The sequence below is a fragment of the Pan paniscus genome, chromosome 20, assembly GCF_029289425.2.
Source record: "Pan paniscus chromosome 20, NHGRI_mPanPan1-v2.0_pri, whole genome shotgun sequence".
Taxonomy (NCBI): Eukaryota; Metazoa; Chordata; class Mammalia; order Primates; family Hominidae; genus Pan; species Pan paniscus.
Window position 1 is genome coordinate 60,163,080 of NC_073269.2, and position 19,941 is coordinate 60,183,020.

A 19,941-nucleotide genomic window follows, 5' to 3' on the forward strand; every position below is an offset into this window, starting at 1 on the left:
GTGGCACGATCTCGGCTCACTGCAACCTCTGCTTCCTAGGTTCAAGCAATCCTCCTGCCTCAGCCCCCCTAGTAGCTGGGATTATAGGCACACACCACCATGCCCAGCTAATTTTTGTATTTTTAGTAGAGACGGGGTTTTGCCATGTTTGGCCAGGCAGGTCTTGAACTTCTGACCTCAGGTGATCCACCCACGTTGGCCTCCCCAAGTGCTGGGATTACAGGCGTGAGCCACCATGCACGGCCACTGATGTACCTTTTACACTTGATCTTAGCCAAAAAGCAAGAGGCAATTGATTCACTTTTTGTTTGATTGTTTTGAGATGGGGTCTTGCTCTGTCACCCAGGCTGGAGTGCAGTGGCACAATCTCAGCTTACTGCAGCTTCCACCTCCTGGGTCAAGTGATTCTCCTGCTTCAGCCTCCCGAGTAGCTGGGATTACAGGCGCGCACCACCACGCCCGGCTAATTTTTTTGTATTTTTAGAGATACCATGTTGACCAGGCTGGTCTTGAACTCCTGACCTCAGGTGATCCACCCGCCTCAGCCTCCCAAGGTGGTGGGATTACAGGCGTGAGCCACAGCCGGCTGATTTAAATTTTTAAAAGCCCATCAGGTTTGAGACTCCTCCAGTTTGGAGAACTGAGCGGTTTGCCCAGCAGCTGGGGACCTCTAGCATCTACCTCCAACCCCTGTGGGCGCCCAGACGGCAACAGCCAACGCTTTTTGAGTGTCATGCCTTGGTATGGTCCTAAATTCTGTGTGTTCACTCTTGTTTGACCTTGGTCACAACCAATGGCTAAAGTGCCCCCTCCCTCCAACTCGATTCATGGCCCCTCTGATGAAGTGGGTGAGGCCAGCTTACTTTCTCCTGTCGCTTTTCTTCCTCGTACTCTTTATTGCCTCTGATCACTCCTTTCCCTTCCTCCAGCAGCTCCCGAAACAGGTCCACAGGGCCAGAACTTGGGGCTCCCGCCTCTGCTGCTTCAAGCTCAGGCAGTGAGTTCTGATGTCTGGCTTTCTTCCGTAGGAATTCTGTACGGGCCTGGGGAGAAAGTTATAGGCAGGACATTCAGAACCTAGAGGTAATTCAAGAACTGTGAGTCTGGTGCCCACCACAGAAAATGGCAGTCCAGGGTGCTGGGGTTATATGAAAGGGAGCACTAGGCGCCTAAAAGAGGCACCTGTCCTAGCTGGGGGTGAGGGTAGGCAGATGAGGCAACGCCTGGGTTTTGTAAACTCCCTTTCAAATAGTAAACCACGGGTCATCAAGGATGTATGGGAGGAGGTCCCTGGCCTAAACCAAAGGGGTTCCTAACCTCAAGTGAGACAATTAAAACAGCCATAAAGGTATGCATCAGGCCAGACGATCTGAATTCTAGCCATGGCTCCAAGTCACTACCCCAAGTCTGCTGAAGCCCTGTCCCCTGCCTTCAGGACGCGGATTTCAAACAGCGCTCAGCAGCCTACTGAGATTCTAAAAACCTAGACTACCTCCCACCCACGGTGGAGGATCAGACTAGCTAAGGAAATGAAAGTTGGGTGTACACCAAACAGATTTAAAGAGCCATACAGAAAGCCCGTGTTTGTGTGTATGTGTCTAGGGGGCGGCGCACGAAAGGGCTCGCCCGATGGCGTGGAGCCTGGCTGTCCGCCTCTCCTTAAAATGTGTCTTCCCCTCACTGAAGCCATCTCACTTCGTGCAACAGAGATGACAGTGCCCCTCTAAGAACGAACAGTGCTTATTGGGGATTCCGCAAGTCAGGTGCACGGCATGTAGTTAGCATACAGTAGATGCTCAATAAATAGGATGTGCAGGCAAACTAAAAAGTGATCCGAATTTCCTTGAATTGTCCAAGGGTTCACGGATTCATTAAATGTTAAGCTTCTCTTTTGTGCTAGACACTGTTCCAGCCATGTGAAATACATCAGTGGGGGAAAAACTAAGACGAGGGCGGGATCAAGGGAGGTTTCGTGGAAGTGGGCACAAGGTTTGCGGGGCAACGTCCTCGAAAACGGGATCGGCGCCTGGTCCCGAATTTCACACGGGGCACATTGAGCCTGCGCAACGCCTCCGCTTCCGGCCCCCAACCGCGGCGCCTGCGCGCTGGGCCCCGGAGCGCCGCCCGGCCGGCTTCCGAGCTTACCTCTTGCTGAGCCAGCAGCACCCTCCGCTCACGCTCCTTCTCCTCCTCCCGGGCCTGGGCCTCGTCACGCCGCACGCGGGCGACATTGTCCTTGTTCCGGACGTGCCAGCTCTTCTTGGGCAAGATATTCATGGCGTCGTAGCTGTCCAGGGACTGGCACGCCCGCCTCTTTGCACTTCCGATTGGCGAGAGGCTGCCCCCCTTCTTCTTGTCCCTACTTCGACCGCGGATTGGTTCCGAATTAGTTGGTACGGCCCCCTGGCCTGTAGCGACAGGTGATTGGCTGAGACGCCCTTTATCACAGCGAATGCTAGGCGTTCGGCTCGTGGTATCCCCTAGCAACCGCCTCTTGTCACAGATCTGAACCAATCATAAGTTGGCCCGCCCCTGATGCTACCAGATGCGGCCGTCGATTGGCCGACATGACCGACAAGTCTCCTTGCGGAAGAGTGCTCTGCACCGACAAACATGCCCATACATTTGATTGGCTCCTGCCCTGCTGTAGCCCTGCCCCCACCTTCAGGACGCAGATTTCAAAGCGCGCTCAGCAACCTCGGCTGTATTTATTGATATATGGAAGATCACCCGAGAGTCAGGGACGTGGCGGCGAGGGGCCCTGGAAATCTCCAGATAGCAAAGCTGGAAGGGCTTGGAGTCTTCTCCAGTTCTCCTAGTTTACAGATGTTGTGACCTAGGCTTACAATGGGCCTGGGGTCTGAAAGTGGGACGTGGGCTGCGGGGGTCAAAGAGCCGGTTTGGTGGAGGTCAGCGCCACAGCGCGCCGTGCCAGGAAGACTTTATTCTGCGCCTCCTGGGGCAAAGAGAGGTGGAGGTGAGACAATCCTCTTCCCCAACCCCTTTCCATGTTCCCCAGGGGCCCTCTCAGGGACCCGCCTGGCTCACCGTCTCTCTCTGACGTTTGAGCTCAGAGATGAGGCGTCCGTAGGAGTTAGCCAGAGCCACAGTGTACGCCATCAGGATGCTGAAGGAGACAGGAACGGAAGCCACTCCTGACACGCTCTTCCATTATATCCAAACGTCTGGCTCCTTCGAAGCCAGGGATGTGGACGCCTAAGCCCCTCCTCGTCTGGGCTCAAGGAGTTCAGTCTCCCAGCCCCTCCGCCTTCAGATCCAGGAGTCCTACGCCCCGCCCACCTCCTCCTTCGGACCCAGCAGTCCAGGAGCCTAGGCCTCCTCCCTCAGACTCAGTACGTTGCCTGCTCCCACGCCCAAGCCTCTCCTCTCTTGGACGCAGGTGGTGGCCCCCAGATCACACGCATTCAAACCCAGACCCAGATATCTGGGCCACCTCACCTGGAGATCAGCAGAAGGGGCACAGCAAAAGCCTGGGTCCCCAGGAAGAAGAGGAAGTTCTGGGTGGTCTCAGGGAGGCTGGAAATAGACTCAGGGATCTGGGCCCAGATGGACGACTGCCCCCGGAATGGACCACACAGCTTAGAAGGCGGGATCCTGAAGTCAAGACAGGCTGGGCTCACGTAGTGCCAGGAGTCTGAACACTGAATGGGGAGAGAGGGAGGGAGAGAGGCGGGAGCCTCTCGCACTTACAGGAAGATGCTGTAAAGCAGGGGAACGCTGGAGATGGCCAGACCCAGGAGAAGGACCAAGGGGAAAAAGAAATTCGCCGCGGAGGCCCGGAAGGTGCGGGCAGCCGGGGAGCAGGTGGAGAAGAGGGTAAGCTGGTGGGGGAAGGCACGGAGAAAAGGGATCTGAAACACAAGAGTCTGTGCCTCCTTTTTTTTTTTTTTTTTTTTTTTTTTTTTTTTGAGACAAGAGTCTAGCTCTGTCGCCCAGGCTGGAGTGCAGTGGCTCTCACTGCAGCCTCCCCTCCCGGGTTCAAGCTATTTTCGTGTCTCAGCCTCCCGAGTAGCTGGGATTACAGGTGTGCACCACCACTCCCGGCTAATTTGTTTTGCTGCTGTTGTTGTTTGTTTGTTTTCTCTTTTTGAGACGGAGTCTCGCTCTGTCGCCCAGGCTGGAGTGCAGTGGCACGATCTTGGCTCACTTCGACCTTCACCTCCCTGGTTCAAGCAATTCCCCTGCCTCAGCCTCCTGAGTAGCTGGGATTACAGGCGCCTGCCACTAAGCCCGGCTAATTTTTTTTTGTATTTTTAGTAGAGACGGGGTTTTGCCATGTTAGCCAGGCTGGTCTCAAACTCCTGACCTCAGGTGATCCACCCGCCTTAGTCTCCCGAAGTGCTGGGATTACAGGCGTGAGCCACTGCACCCGGCCTACCTGCCTCTCCTTTTTTCCGAACCAGGAGTCTGAGCCCCTTCCTCATCTAGGACCCCGGAGTCTGAGTCCCCAGATCCTCAGACATATAAGTCAGAATGCCCTATACTCCTCAGATCCAGTAGTCTGTCCTCCAACCCCCTCCTCTCTCAGGACCGAGTAATCCAGGCCCCCAGGATCTTCCTTGCCCTTGACCCAGGAGTGCGGGCCCCAATACCTCCTGCCTCAGACCCAAGGGTCCCCCCTACCCCTTACCTTCTTCAGGTAGAAAAGCAGCAGGAACTTGACCGTGTTAAGCAGGGGCAGTAAAGGGCAGAAAAAACTCCCCACCCAGACCACCGTCTGCGCGTAGATGAGCCCCAGCACCTCGTCGGGCACCTGGAATTCCTGGGTCCCCGCCAGACGACCCAGCGCCCCAGGACAGAGGCCACAGAGGAGCCTGAAGGACGGGGCGGGGCCGGGCCGGAGTCAGGGCAGCGGCGGCCTGGAGTTTCCCCGCCTCCACCGCCCCGCCCGCCAATAGGAAGCATGCGTATTGGGGGGGGGGGGGGGGGCGGGACTTTCAGGACTCCACGTGGAGGGGGTGTGTCCAGAGGGCGGGTCCTGAGGACTAGAAGGGACCCAGATGTCGCCGCGGTCGGGGCCAGAGGGAAGTAACCCACTAAAACAAGGGCGGGGAGCGGGGAGATCTGCGGACCCAGGGCAAGCAAAGGGAGCAGGCAGAGGCGGGAATGGTAAAAAGGTGCGCGGTGAAAAGAACAGCGCGATGGGGCAGGGCCTTGGTCCTAGGGGGGCGGGGCCACAGCAAGGGGCGGGGCTCTCACTTTCTAGGAAACTGGATGAGCAGCGCGACTGCCAAGACAGTCAGCAGATCAAAGAGCAGAAGTTTGTACATTTCCTGGCCCAGGACAGTCTCCCAGCACTGAAGAAGGAAGAAATATGTCAGAACGACCTCAGGACCCGGGCACCTGGAGGCCCACGCGTCCGAGTCTCCACATCGCAAGCCTATGAGACCCTGTCAATACTTTCTCTGGGGATCCTCGTTTTTCAAACATTCATACCCTTGGGAGAGTGTTCCAGCACCCCAAGCTCCCCTCTCCGCCCAAACCAAGAGTCTGGACCCACCCAGCTCCATCTCTCCTTCAGGGACCCAAGAGTCCCAGGCACACTCATGCCGTTCTCACCGGAAGTTGTTTGTAATTGTAGCCACAGGTTTTGCAGTCCTCAGCCTCGGAGTCGCCCCCACAAGTGATCTGATTCCAGAGAGAGAAGAGCAGGACCACCAGGGAGGCGAGGCGAAGAAACACGGTCCTGAAGTGGAGGAGGCAGAGGAGAATGGGCCCTGACCAGGTACCCACCATGTGGCAGTTCCCTTCTCAGTAGAACGCGCCCGCATTCAACCCTTCTCAGATGAAGAAGCTGAGGCCCAGTGACAGAATCAGGATTTCTTTCTTTTCTTTTTTCTTTTCTTTTCTTTTTTTTTTTTAAGACAGGGTCTCACTCTGTCGCCCGGACTGGAGTGCAGTGGCGCGATCTCAGCTCACTGCAACCTCCACCTCCCAGGCTCAAGCCATTCTCCTGCCTCAGCCTCCCGAGTAGCTGGGACTACAGAAGCCACTACCGCCGGGCTAATATTCGTATTTTTACTACAGACGGGGTTTCATCATGTTTGTCAGGCTGGTCTCGAACTCCTGACCTCAGCCTCGGCCTCCCAAAGTGCTGGGATTACAGGTGTGAGCCACTGCACCTGGCCAACAGAGTCAGGATTTGAATCCCTGGATTCGATATCAGCAGGATTTCCGTGTCTTACCTGTCAGCGCCAACATCCCTCTGACCGCCCCCACCCTTCATCATTCCCAGCCATCCCCGTGAGGCTGGAACCTGAGCAGGATAAAAACGATCTGGCGACTCCGAGTGTAGCCCTCCAGTGGAGCAATGAGCTTGAACACGGGCGGCAGCACAAAATTGACCCCAGCGATGAAGATGGACGGAAGGTAATTCACCCCAAGCTTCAGCAGTGGCAACTCCTGGACAAGGGGCATCTCCTGGGAGCGGGATGGACCATGAGTAGAGGCTTGGGGTCCTGGAGGAGCCAAGCTTAAGGTCCTCCCCCCGGCCTCTTCTTCTTCTTCTTCCTTTTTTTTTTTTTTTTTTTGAGACAGAGTCTCGCTCTGTTGCCCAGGCTAGAGTGCAGTGGTGCGATCTCGGCTCGCTGCAACCTCTGCCTCCCGGGTTCAAGTGATTCTCCTGCCTCAGCCTCCTGAGTAGCTGGGATTACAGGCGCCCACCACCACGCCCGTCTAATTTTTGTATTTTTAGTCGAGACGGGTTTTCATCATGTTGGTCAGGCTGGTCTGGAACTCCTGACCTCGTGATCCGCCCGCCTTAGCCTCCCTAAGTGTTGGGATTACAGGCGTAAGCCACCGCGCCCAGCCTCTCTTCTTCCTTTAAAATCCCTAAGTCCAGGATCGGAACATACCCTCTCCCATACTTCCTCTCTAAGGTCTCTGGCATCCCAAACTTCCGTCCCCTCCCTCCACCGTTGGAAATGTAGGTTCCAGGACCCCCTGGCTTCCTCTTCCAAGACCCTCCGCACCTGCAGCTCCACGGTGCACCCCGTAGCCCAGTAGACGCCGTAGAAGGCTGCCCCCAGGAGCGCGACCACCAGCAGGTTGAGCAGCACCCGCACCAACCAAACCCTGGCTTGCTGGCCCAGCGTCCGCACCGCAGCCTGGCGCCACACCACTGTCTCTTCCAGCTCCACCTGAAGGCAGGAGAGATGCCCGCTTGGACTCCATTTCCCAGGGCGCGGGCCTCCCGGTTCCCCAGGCCTGGCTCTCCAGAGATCCTCCTTAACGTGAACTGATGCAGCCGTCTCCCCACCCGCTAACAACCTCTGCAGTCCTGGTTCCACCCGCTCCGGGGCGCTCCAGGAAACCAGCGGCCCTTTACAGCCCCGCCCCTTCGCGGCCGGATACAGCAACCCAAGCCCCCATCCCTCCGCGGCCAATCTCAGCACCCCAGGCCCCGCCCCTGAGGCTCCGCCCAGCATCCCAAGACCCGCCCCTGGTCAGCCCTGCCCATCAGAGGCTCCGCCCCCAGGTGGCCCTGCGCTTTATTCCTGGCCTGAAGTTCCAGTTCAGCTGTATCAAGACGCCCTGCTGGCCGCTCCCATCACTTAACTTTGAACCAAATTGCCTTAGGCCCCGCTCGCTTCTTGTGCTTACTTAGAAAAAAAAATTTTTTTTTTTTTTTTTTTTGGTAGAGAGGGAGCCTCCCTATGTTGCCCAGGCTGGTCTCGAACTCCTAGACTCAAGTGATCCACCTGCCTCGGTCTCCCAAAGTGCTGGGGTTACAAGCATGAGCCACCGATCCCAGCCCTGGCGCATCCTTTTCCTACACCCTTGGACCTCGGGCAGCCCTATCTCGGCCTCCTCTCAACCCTCTCATTCCCCAGGACCTGCCTTTCTTGGAGAAGGAGCTGCTTAGCATCTCTCCGGAGGCCCCATCACCGAGTTAGGCCCTGTGCGTTATCTCAGCCCGGTCCTGTCTGGTCCCTACCCAGTTGCAGACCCCGCTCCCTAATCGCACCTTTAATTCGTACAAGATGATGCGCTGGCGCAGCCGCACGTGGACGTCCCCGCAGAGACCGAAGTCCCAGGCCGAGAACACCCGGTGGCTGTAGCTGGTCAGAGCCTCGGACTCCGCCAGCAGTGTCTGCTTCAGCCCAGACACCGAGCTGAGAGGAGAGACCCGAGAGATGGGATGTGAAAGGACAGCCAGGAAAGGGGTTATGGGGGGACCCCTCATATTGGGACAAACGGGGAAGATGAACCCTAAGGCCTTGGGTACTAGGCGAGTTCCCACCAGACCAGATGGGGAAAGAGTCAAAGAGGTGGAGACAGTCATTGAAGGCAAAGTCCAAGGGAGATTCAGAGACAGATCTGGGGTGCAGGCACCCCAAAGAGAGGCAGAAACCTAGGAGACAGGGACAGAGCCCCGGAGCGAAGGGGGCAGAAACCCAGAGTGAGAGAGACAGAGGCCCTGAGGAACACAGAGATGTGGAGGAGGGACAGAGGCCCCAAAGGGAGATTTGGAGAAAGGGAGAAAAAGACAGTGAGAAAGGAGAAACTACATCTACAAAAGATGGGGGTCAAAGACCCATAAGAAGTACAGGCACCCAGAGAAGGGAGCTGCGGCGGGAAGAGCCGAGAAGAAGACAGAGACCCAGAGAAGATGGCAGGTAAAGACTCAAGAGAGGGGGCAGGCCAGGCGCCATGGCTCACACCTGTAATCCCGGCACTTTGGGAGGCCGAGGGGGGAGGATCACCTGAGGTCAGGAGTTTGAGATCAGCCTGGCCAATGTGGTGAAACCCCATCTCTACTAAAAATACAAAAATTAGCCAGGCGTGGTGGTGCATGCCTGTAATCCCAACTACTTGGGAGGCTGAGGTGGGAGGATCACTTGAACCCAGGAGGTGGAGGTCGCCTCCGGAAAAAAAAAAAAAAAAAAGACCCAGAGAAGACGGGCAGGTAAAGAGACTCAAGAGAGGGGGGCAAAGACCCAGGAAGGAGATAGAGAAGACGGGCAGGTAAAGAGACTCAAGAGAGGGGGGCAAAGACCCAGGAAGGAGATAGAGAAGACGGGCAGGTAAAGAGACTCAAGAGAGGGGGGCAAAGACCCAGGAAGGAGATAGAGAACCCCAGCAGGGGCAGAAACAGAACTGGACAAAGAGACCATGTGCACCTTCACTGCCCTGGCCCCGGCCCCCATCATCTCTCATGTGAACAACCACAGAGGGCCCCCACATGGTCTCCTTGCTTCCACTTGTGCCCGCTTATAATCCATTCTCAGTTCTTGAGCGAGTGGGACCTTCTTTTGATGCAACTCAGACCGTATTCCCCTGTTTAAAACCTATTCCAGGGCTTTTCCCTGCTCTTAAAATCGAGGCTTCTTTGCCGGGCATGGTGGCTCACGCCTGTAATCCCAGCACTTTGGGAGACCGAGGCGGGCGCATCACCTGAGGTCAGGAGTTCGAGACCAGCCTGACCAACATGGTGAAACCCCATTTCTACTAAAAATACAAAATTAGCCGGGCATGGTGGCACATGCCTGTAATCCCAGCTACTTGAGAGGCTGAGGCAGGAAAATTGCTTGAACCCGGGAGGCGGAGGTTGCAGTGAGCTGAGGTCACACCACTGCACTCTAGCCTGGGTGACAGAGCAAGACTCCGTCTCAAAAAAAAAAAAAAGTTGACTTTTGGCCAGGCACATTGGCTCATGCCTGTAATCCCAGCACCTTGGGAGGCTGAGGTGAGCAGATCTCTTGAGCCTAGGAGTTTGAGCGCAGCCTGGGCAACATAGCAAGACCCTGTCTCTATAACATTAAAAAAAAATTTTTAGCAAGACATGGTGGTGCACCCCTGTGGTCCCAGCTGCTCCTAAGGCTGAGGTAGGAGGATCAGTTGAGTTCCGGAGGCCCAGGCTTCCGGTGAGCTATGATTGCACCACTGCACGCTAGTCGGGTGACAGAGTGAGACCCTGTCTCAAAAAACAAAACAGACTGGGTGCGGTGGCTCACACCTGTAATCCCAGCACTTTGGGAGGCCGAGGCAGGTGGATCACCTGAGATCAGGAGTTCGAGACCAGCCTGGCCAACATGGCGATACCCCGTCTCTACTAAAAATACAAAAAATTAGCTGGGCGTGGTGGCTGGAGCCTGTAAACCCAGCTACTTGGGAGGCTGAGGCAGTAGAATCGCTTGAACCCGGGAGGTGGAGGTTGCAGTGAGCCAAGATCGTGCCATTGAACTCCAGCCTGGGCGACAGAGTAAGACTCTGTCTCAAAAACAAACAAACAAAACAAATGAAAAACAAAAACAAAAACAAATCCCAAAACCTTGATTTTTTTTTTTTTTTAGATGGAGTTTCACTCTGTCGTCCAGGCTGGAGTGCAGTGGCGCGATCTCGGCTCACTGCAAGCTCCGCCTCCTGGCTTCACGCCATTCTCCTGGCTCAACCTCCCGAGTAGCTGGGACCACAGGCGCCCGCCACCACTCCCGGCTAATTTTTTGTATTTTTAGTAGAGACGGGGTTTCACCGTGTTAGCCAGGATGGTCTCGATCTCCTGACCTCGTGATCTGCCCGCCTCGGCCTCCCAAAGTGCTGGGATTACAGGCGTGAGCCACCGCTCCTGGCCCAAAACCTTGATTTTAACTCACACAGAATAAAGGGTTACACAGCAAGACCGAGGATTCTGGGGCCGGGCGCGGTGGCTCACGCCTGTAATCCCAGCACTTTGGGAGGCCGAGGCGGGTGGATCACGAGGTCAGCAGTTCAAGACCAGCCTGACCAACATGGTGAAACCCCGTCTCTACTAAAAATACAAAAAAGTTAGCTGGGCGTGGTGGCGGGCGCCTGTAATCCCAGCAACTTGGGAGGCTGAGGCAGGAGAATCGCTTGAAACCGGAAGGCGGAGGTCGCAGTGAGCCGAGATTGCGCCACTATACTCTAGCCTGGGCAATAAGAGCAAAACTCCGTCTCAAAAAAAAAAGACTGAGGATTCTTGGGGAGGGGGTTTCTGCCACCACCACTTGCTCCCGCACCCCAACCCGTCCCGTCAGGGGTCAGGGGTGCAGGTGCCACTGACCGATGCAGGATGAGCAGGAGGCAGATGAGGCCAACGGCAAAGGCCCAGCACAGGTAGGTGACCGCCAGGCGTGGGCGGGGCGGGTAGAAGCCATAGAAGAGAGGGGACCATTCCAGGTAACCCTGTGGGGGGAAGGCGGCGCAGGGGCCACTGTGGGAGGAGGCGGGGCTCCTGGAGCTGCACAGTCAGGGTCTGGGGTCAGGGTTTGAGGTTCCTGTCATTGAAGGCACTGGGTTCACAAGTGGGCGGGGAATCCCCCAGGGACCCAGGCACCTACCTCTCCCGAGAGCAAGTTGAAGAGCTGGGTGGCAAAGGTGACCAGGCCCTGGGAGTGGGGGTTATAGAAGCCGCAGGGCGAGGAGATGTTGGGGCCGGGAGGGCCTGGGGGAGCGCCTCCCAACCAGGTGGGCAGCAGCGTCATGCAGGCCATGAGCACAGAGGCCAGCACGTTGAGAAGGAGCAGGAAGCGCAGCAGGGAGAAGTAGGACTCCGTGCCGGCGCCAAACTGGCCTGCAGGGGGCAGCAGACAGAGGCTCAGGTTCCTTCCCGGGAGCAGGACCAGCCCCTCCCACCCCTGGACTGGGGTCCAGCTGCGCCTTTCTTTCTTTCTTTCTATATATATACGTATATACACACACACACACACACATATATATATATATATATATATATTTTTTTTTTTTTTTTTTTTTTTTTGAGACGGAGTTTCGCTCTGCCGCCCAGCATGGAGTGCAGTGGCGCGATCTCGGCTCACTGCAACCTCCGCCTCCTGGGTTCAAGCAATTCTCCTGTCTCAGCCTCACGAGTAGCTGGGATTACAGGCATGCGCCACCATGCTCAGCTGGTTTTTGTATTTTTAGTAGAGACGGGGGTTTCACCATGTTGGTCAGGCTGGTCTCGAATTCTTGACCTCAGGTGATCCACCCACCTCGGCCTCCCAAACTGTTGGGATTACAGGCGTGAGCCACCGCGCCCGGCCCAGCCGTGCCTTTCTCAGACCCAAGAGTCCAGACCCCCAGCCCCTCCTCCCTCAGACCCAGGAGTCCAGGCCCTGCCCCCAGGACACCACCCAAACCCCACCGCACCCCCGATCCTCTTCAGTGTCCACGCCCAGGGCTGCAGGCTTCGCAAGCCTTCCTTTGTTTTCTCCTTGGACCTCCGAAGTAGCCGCGCCCATTGGTCCGTCTTAGTTCCAGAGCCATAGACCACCTGGTCCCTGCTGGCATTTCTTTGCCTGGGAGGGAAACAGGCAGAAAATGAGGGGTTTCGCAGCCCCAGACTGGGAACCATCTGAATGTAGACACAATCCAACAGTAGAATGGAGAAGTAAATTGTGGCCTATACATAAGATAGAATACTCTGTAGCAATAAAAAAGAAACCAGCTGGGTACAGTGGCTCAGGCCTGTAATCCCAGCACTTTGGGAGGCCGAGGTGGGTGGATCACCTGAGGTCAGGAGTTCGAGACCAGCCTGACCAACATGGTGAAATCCTGTCTCTACTAAAAATACCAAAAAAAAAAAAAAAAATTAGCTGGGCCTGGTGGCGGGTGCCTGTAATCCCAGCTACACGAGAGGCTGAGGCAGGAAAATTGCTTGAACCTGGGAGGCGGAGGTTGCAGTGAGCTGAGATGGCGCCATTGCATTCCAGCCTGGGTGACGGAGTGAGATTCCAAGAAAGGAAAGAAAGAAAGAAAAGAAAGAAACCTAATGCTAGGCAGAAGAAGCCAGCACAAAAGACTGAAGACTGTATGATTCTATTTGCACAAAGTTGCAGAGCACAGCTTGCAAAGCTCTACAGAAAAGCAGGAGGCTGGAGTAGGAGGATCGCTTGAGCCTAGGTGTCGGAGGCTGCAGTGAGCTGAGACTGCACCACTGCACTCCAGCCTGGGCATCAGAGTAAGACTCTGTCAAAAAAAAAAAAAAAAAAAAAAAGGTTAGGGAGAAGAGGTTACCTTGTATTTGTGAGGAAAAAGGGGGTGTCAGGGGAGGGACGCACAGGGTGCTGTCATGCCGTGTCGCTTGCCCTAGCTGGAGTTTATCTGGGCTCTCACTTTATGAATACAGCCGTCCCTCAGTATCCATGGGGGTTGGTTCAAGGACTCCCCAAGAATACTGAAATCTGTAGATGCCCAAATTCCTTATATAAAACGGTAAGTATTTGCATACAGGCTACACACATCCTCCTGTGTTTGTTTTATTTTATTTTATTTTATTTTTTATCTGATTTTTATAGACAAGTGTCTCGTTTTGTTGTCCAGGCTGGAGTGCAGTGGTGCAATCATAGCTCAATGCAGCCTCAAACTTCCAGGCTCAAGCAATTCTCCCGCCTCAGCCTCCCAAAGCGCTGGGGCTACAGGTATGGGCCACTACACCCAGCCCTCCAATGCACTTTAAATCACCTCTAGATTACTTATAACACCTTGTACAAGGTAAATGTTATATAGATAGCTGTTCTTTTAACTTGTATTATTTTTTGTCATATTGTTACTTTGATTATTACTTTTAAAAAATAGAGATGGGGGTCTCGCTATGTTACTCAGGCTGCAGTATAGTGGCTATATTCACAGGCATGAACCCGCTACTGATCAGCATGGGAGTGTTGATACATTGTTATTTTTTATTGTTTTTTTCCATATGTATACACATATATATACACACATATATATGTATATATATGTGTGTGTATATACACACATATATGTGTATATATACGTATATATGCATATATATACACGTATATATGTGTGTATATATATATTTGAGATGGAGTCCCGCTCTATCACCCAGGCCGGAGTGCAATGGCACGATCTTGGTTCACTGCAACCTCTATCTCCCTGGTTCAAGCGATTCTCCTGCTTCAGCCTCCCGAGTAGCTGGGATTACAGGCACCCGCCACCACACCCAGCTAATGTTTGTATTTTTAGTAGAGTTGGGGTTTCGCCATGTTGGCCAGGCTGGTCTCGACCTCCTGACCACAGATGATCCACTCGCCTGGGCCTCCCAAAGTGCTGGGATTACAGGTGTGAGCCACTGCAACGGGCCCATAATCATTTTTGAAGGAGGGCACCTGCATTTTCATTGTTCACCAGGCCCTGCAAATTATGCAGTGAGAATGGGAAAAGAAAGAAGTTAAAGAGAGGGAGGCTTGGAAGAGGAGGCAAAGATGAAGGAAGGTATAAAGCAGAGAGAAATAAATATTAACAGATTTTGGACACACACACACAGAGAAACTGAGGCAGAGACAGGATTGGTGGAGACCAGGGAGATGGCAAATCCCAGAGAGAAGAGACCCCAGAGCCACCGAAAGGCAGCACTCACCTGGAGTCCGAAGTAGAGACAAAGATGAGGGGAAGAAAGAAACCAAGAGAGGCAGCTCTGAGCGGGGCAGAGAGAGGCCCCAGAAGCCAGGAGCGGCAGAGGACAGAGGGAGGAGACCGAGTCCAAGGTATGGGAGAAGGGCCCGGTCCGGGCTGTGCGGGTCCCAGCGGGAGGTGGAGCCTCACCTGTGTGCCCGTCTGGCCTGCATGGGCCAGGGCAGTTCCCGGGAAGGGTGAGGGTCCTGCAGCTCCGTCTGGGTGACTTCTGTGAAGGCCTTTCTGCTCCTTCCTCCATCCTCCTCCTCCTCCTCCAGCGCCCCCCAAGGCAGCACCCCAGGGCCTCGGTACCGAAGGGTGGCAGCACTGGGCAGCTCGTTCAGCACAGAGGACAGCGATGGGCCTGGGGAGGGGCAGGGGGCTGGGAAGACCCGGGAGTCTGGGCCCAAATTCCTCCTCCCTCAGACCAGGAAACCAGGCCCCCGGCCCCTCCTCCCTCAGACCCAGGAGTCCAGGCCCCCGACCCCTCCTCCCTCAGACCCAGAAGTCCAGGCTTTCGGCCCCTCCTCCCTCAGACCCAGCAGAACAGGCCCCTGGCCCCTCCTCCCTCAGACCCAGAAGTCCAGGCTCTCGGCCCCTCCTCCCTCAGACCCAGCAGAACAGGCCCCCGGCCCCTCCTCCCTCAGACCCAGGAGTCCAGGCCCCCGGCCCCTCCTCCCTCAGACCCAGAAGTCCAGGCCCCCGGCCCCTCCTCCCTCAGACCCAGGAGAACAGGCCCCCGGCCCCTCCTCCCTCAGACCCAGGAGTCCAGGCCCCCGGCCCCTCCTCCCTCAGACCCAGGAGAACAGGCCCCCGGCCCCTCCTCCCTCAGACCCAGGAGTCCAGGCCCCCGGCCCCTCCTCCCTCAGACCCAGGAGTCCAGGCCCCCGGCCCCTCCACCCTCAGACCCAGGAGTCCAGGCCCCCGGCCCCTCCTCCCTCAGACCCAGGAGTCCAGGCCCCCGGCCCCTCCTCCCTCAGACCCAGGAGTCCAGGCCCCCGGCACCTCCTCCCTCAGACCCAGGAGAACAGGCCCCCGGCCCCTCCTCCCTCAGACCCAGGAGTCCAGGCCCCCGGCGCCTCCTCCCTCAGACCCAGGAGTCCAGGCCCCCGGCCCCTCCTCCCTCAGACCCAGGAGTCCAGGCCCCCGGCCCCTCCTCCCTCAGACCCAGGAGTCCAGGCCCCCGGCACCTCCTCCCTCAGACCCAGGAGAACAGGCCCCCGGCCCCTCCTCCCTCAGACCCAGGAGTCCAGGCCCCCGGCGCCTCCTCCCTCAGACCCAGGAGTCCAGGCCCCCGGCCCCTCCTCCCTCAGACCCAGGAGTCCAGGCCCCCGGCTCCTCCCTCAGACATAGGAATCCAGGCACCCAGCCCCTCCTCCCTCAGACCAGGAAACCAGGTTCCCAGCCCCTCCTCCCTCAGGCCCAGGAGTCCGGGTGCCAGCCTCTACTTCCCCTGGACCCAGGGATCCACAGCCCTCAACTCCGTCCCCAAGCGTGGAACCCTCCTACTCCAGGGCAGTGGAGTCCAGGCTTCAACTTCCTTTTCCCTCTAGCTCAGGAGTGTGGGAACCCAGCCTCTCCTATTCCCAAGACACCCAAACTCCCAGCCCTTGGCCCTCCCCTCCTCCCAGACTAGCCTGGTTCTCCAGGCTCCTCCTCCTCAGACCCTGGAGTTCCAGCCTCCAGTTCCCTTCTCCCCCATAATATCAGGAAGTGGAACCTTCTCTCTTTAGCCCTCAGACTCAGGAGGCCAGGCCTCCCCTTTCCTCCTCCAGCAGGACTGCCACCTAGCCTGAAGGTCGGATGGATCTGAGCTTCTCCTGGCATCCCTACCTCCTCTGGCCTCCTGGGGGGCCAGCCACCCCCTAGAGGAGCCCCAGGCTTCTGATTCCAAGGTTGGGTTTTCTTCCATGGCCCCAGGCTGGGCTGTCTCTAGTGGCCACCAGGCAGACACTGCCCCAGGTAAGGGAGGGGCCAGGGCAGGTGTGTACCTGGCCAGCAGGTGGCCCGGAGGGAGTAAGGTACACTTCCTGTGGTTTCTCAGGGCCGCTGATGCGAAAGGTCTCCTGGGAGCTGAAGTCCCCGTGGTGCCCCGGGCCTGACAGTTTGGTTCCTGGGCTGGGCGGGGGGCGGGGGGCTGTACCTCACCCTGGGACTTGGTGGACTAAGTCCTTCCCACCGTTTATCACCCAGACACCTGCAGGGACACAATGCCTTTGTGCAACACTTTATTGGGAAAGATTTACACACGGTGACCTGTCATAGGCCAAGCGATGAGAAGAGGGCGCCAGGAGCGCTGGGGCCCCGAGGTGGCTCAGATGGAAGCCATGGGACGGCCGTCCCCAGGCCCGCGCATCTGCACCTCAGTTTCCCCTTTGTGAAATGGGAAGCTTATGCTTCCTTCCACGTCTGCAATGTCGGTGCAATGAGCTAAAAGTGGAGCGAAAGACACAAGGAAGAGGCTTCCCACTCCCAGGACCTGCCCCCAAGCTCCGACCCCACGTTGTGGATGCAAAGAAAGGGAATTTGCCCAAAACCCACTGCCCAGGGGCCCCTTCCGTTTTGGGGAAGTGCAGTGCTCTCTGGATACCCAGAAGCTGGAGCAGGGGCCAGTGACTCTTGTCTGGACAATACTTTGATTTTGTAGGAGTGGAGGTGGCCTCTGGGCAGAGGGCAGGGAGGACACCCCCGGGTCTGCTTCAGTTGCAGGCAGGGTATTTAGCTGGGGAAGAGGAAATTCTCTCCAGGACCCTCTCCAAGGTAAGGACTCTTTCTGCGGAGGAGACAGCAGCCTGGTTCACAGAATTCCCGGGACCAGCTGGCAGAGGGAGCGTCGTGACAGCTTACTCCTCCCGGAGCTTCTCCGGGGCAAGGCTGGTGGGCTGGGATGCTGCCTTCCGCCGGCTGGGGCTGCCCCCACCTAAAGCCAGCCCCAGCCCCAGGGCTGCCAGGGCCAGGAAGTGGATACAGAAGTAGATGGAGGCCCAGTACCGAAGTGTGTCTGCCAAGGAGAGCAGCACGAAGCCCATGCACATGTAGTCATAGGCACGCATCTTCAGGAACCAGTGCACCCAGTCCCAGGCCTTCTGGCCCCCTGGGCTCAGCCGCCCCCGCAGGGCTGACTCCAGCCGGCCCTCGGCAGCCAAGCACAGCGGGATGGTCAGGAAGCTCAGGTAGTAGCCCGGGTGGAGGCCGTGCCAGTAGGCGCTCAGCAGCATGGTCCAGGCGCTCCTGAGGAGGAGGCTGGGAGTCAGGACCTACGAGTCCAGGTCCCCAGTGCCCACTGCCCCCAGATCCAGGAGTCCAGGACCCCAGCCCCTCCTCCCTCAGACCCAGAAGTGCAGGCCCAGCCCCTCCTCCCTCAGACCCAGAAGTGCAGGCCCAGCCCCTCCTCCCTCAGACCCAGGAGTCCAGGCCCCAGGCCCTCCTCCCTCAGACCCAGGAGTCCAGGCCCCAGCTCCTCCTCCCTCAGACCCAGAAGTGCAGGCCCAGCCCCTCCTCCCTCACACCCAGGAGTCCAGACCCCACCCCTTCCTCCCTCAGACCCAGGAGATCAGGCCCCAGTCCCTCCTCCCTCAGACCCAGGAGTCCAGACCCCACCTCCCTCCTCCCTCAGACCCAGGAGACCAGACCCCATTTCCCTCCTCCCTCAGATCCAGGAGACCAGGCCCCAGACCCTCCCCGCTCAGACCCATGCCCCTAGCTCCGGAAGGCGGAGGAGGCTACAGGCCTCTGTCTCCTTCAGGGATCCAGGAGCTTGCAGCCTTCCACACACACTCAGTCCTATCAAGACCCTCTTCTTCTTTAAAGATTTAACATTTTATATTCCACTGCCCTTCCTCTCCCAGGACCAACAAGTCTTAATTCTTCAGCCCAGTGGTTTTTTTTTTTTTTTTTTTTTTGAGACAGAGTCTTGCTCTGTCGCCCAGGCTAGAGTGCAGTGGCGCGATCTCGGCTCACTGCAAGCTCCGCCTCCCGGGTTCACGCCATTCTCCTGCCTCAGCCTCCCGAGTAGCTGGGACTACAGGTGCCTGCCACCATGCCCGGCTAATTTTCTTTTCTATTTTTAGTAGAGATGGGGTTTCACCGTGTTAGCCAGGATGGTCTCGATCTCCTGACCTCGTGATCCGCCCGCCTTGGCCTCCCAAAGTGCTGGGATCACAGGTGTCAGCCACCACACCCGGGCAGCCTGGTGGTTCTTAACCTGGGGTCCCAGGTCTGGCATCAGCATCACCTGAGAACTTGTGAGACATACAAATCCTTGTCCCCACCCCTTTTGCACCAGAAGCCCTGGGGGTGGGGCCCAGGAGAAGTCTTCCAAGTAACAAGTCCTCCAGGTGACTCTGATGCCTGTTAACATTTGAGAACTCCTGCCTGGCTCATGAAGATCCAGAAGTCCCTGGCCTGTGGTCCTTCCTTATTCTGGGCCCAGGAGATATGTTCCTCTTCCTCCAAGGCCCAGCACCATCTTTCCTCACTCTTTTTTATTTTTTATTTTTTTTTGGAGACAGAGTCTCACTCTGTCGCCACAGGACAAGGCTCACTGCAGCCTCCGCCTCTTGGATTCAAGCGATTCTTATGCCTCAGCCTCCCAAGTAGCTGGGATTATAGGCAAATGCCACCAAACTCAGCTAATTTTTGTATTTTTTGTTGTTGTTGTTCAGACGGAGTCTCACTCTGCCGCCCATGCTGGAGTGCAGTGGTGCAATCTCGGCTCACTGCAACCTCTGCCTCCCGGGTTCAAGTCATTCTCCTGCCTCAGCCTCCCAAGCAGCTGGGACTACAGGTGCCCACCACCATGCCAGGCTAATTTTTGTATTTCTAGTAAAGATGGGGTTTCACCATGTTGGCCAGGATGCTCTCAATCTCTTGACCTTGTGATCCACCCGCCGTGGCCTACCAAAGTGCTGGGATTACAGGTGTGAGCCACCGCACCCAGCCATTTTTATATTTTTAGTAGAGACGGGGTTTCACCACCTTGGCCAGGATGGTCTTGATCTCCTGACCTTGTGATCCACCCACCTTGGCCTCCCAAATTGCTGGGATTATAGGCATGAGCCACCGCGCCCGGCCTATTTTATTTTATTTTGAGACAAAGTCTCTCTCTGTTGCCCAGGTGACCTCGCTCACTGCAACCTCCGCCTCCCGGGTTCAAGTGATTCTCTTGCCTCAGCCTCCCTAGTAGCTGGGATTATAGGCGCCCGCCACCATGCCTAGCTAATTTTTTGTATTTTTAGTAGAGAAGGGGTTTCTCCATATTGCCCAGGCTGGTCTTCACCATATTGCCCTGACCTCAAGATGATCCACCTGCCTGGGCCTCCCAAACTGCTGGGATTACAAGTGTGAGCCACCACGCCTGGCTATGAGTTTCTACTTCTTTTTTTTTTTTTTTTTTCTTTTTTGAGACGGAGTCTCGCTGTCGCCCAGGTTGCAGTGCAGTGGCGACATCCCGGCTCCCTGCAACCTCTGCCTCCCGGGTTCAGGCCATTCTCCTGCCCCAGCCTCCCGAGTAGCTGGGACTACAGGCACGCGCCACCACACCAG

The 19,941-nt window shown here is 56.6% G+C and overlaps 3 protein-coding genes and 1 long non-coding RNA gene across 7 annotated transcripts in view; 1 reads left to right on the forward strand and 3 right to left on the reverse strand.

Moving 5' to 3' along the window:
• Positions 1-2,956, reverse strand: part of LENG1 (leukocyte receptor cluster member 1) — a 4,744-nt gene extending 1,788 nt beyond the window's left edge. Inside the window, exons 1-2 of the mRNA XM_003830163.5 lie at positions 2,146-2,956; positions 864-1,043 (exon numbers count right to left, since the gene is read on the reverse strand). Coding sequence (XP_003830211.1) covers positions 864-1,043; positions 2,146-2,277 — 312 coding nt within the window. The 5' untranslated portion in view covers positions 2,278-2,956. The remainder of the gene's footprint in view (positions 1-863; positions 1,044-2,145) is intronic.
• On the reverse strand, positions 2,677-16,354 carry TMC4 (transmembrane channel like 4). The gene is made up of 15 exons (XM_003830156.7): positions 16,231-16,354; positions 14,548-14,761; positions 12,130-12,278; positions 11,322-11,554; positions 11,045-11,166; positions 7,988-8,135; positions 6,993-7,160; positions 6,278-6,441; positions 5,581-5,707; positions 5,221-5,318; positions 4,652-4,835; positions 3,712-3,842; positions 3,460-3,615; positions 3,049-3,127; positions 2,677-2,956 (listed from the first exon to the last, which is right to left on the reverse strand). The coding sequence occupies exons 1-15, from the start codon at positions 16,307-16,309 to the stop codon at positions 2,888-2,890; spliced, it is 2,121 nt and encodes a 706-aa protein (XP_003830204.4). The 5' UTR covers positions 16,310-16,354; the 3' UTR covers positions 2,677-2,887.
• On the forward strand, positions 12,287-19,224 carry LOC129394716 (uncharacterized). The gene is made up of 3 exons (XR_008622066.2): positions 12,287-13,400; positions 14,270-14,489; positions 19,062-19,224. It is a non-coding gene; the product is annotated as an uncharacterized LOC129394716 (long non-coding RNA).
• Positions 16,609-19,941, reverse strand: part of MBOAT7 (membrane bound O-acyltransferase domain containing 7) — a 14,363-nt gene continuing 11,030 nt past the window's right edge. For all 4 annotated transcript variants that reach the window (XM_034946445.3, XM_034946446.3, XM_063599634.1 and 1 more), the window contains one exon: positions 16,609-17,628. In XM_034946445.3, the coding sequence (XP_034802336.1) occupies positions 17,241-17,628 (388 nt within the window). In that variant the 3' untranslated portion in view covers positions 16,609-17,240. The remainder of the gene's footprint in view (positions 17,629-19,941) is intronic.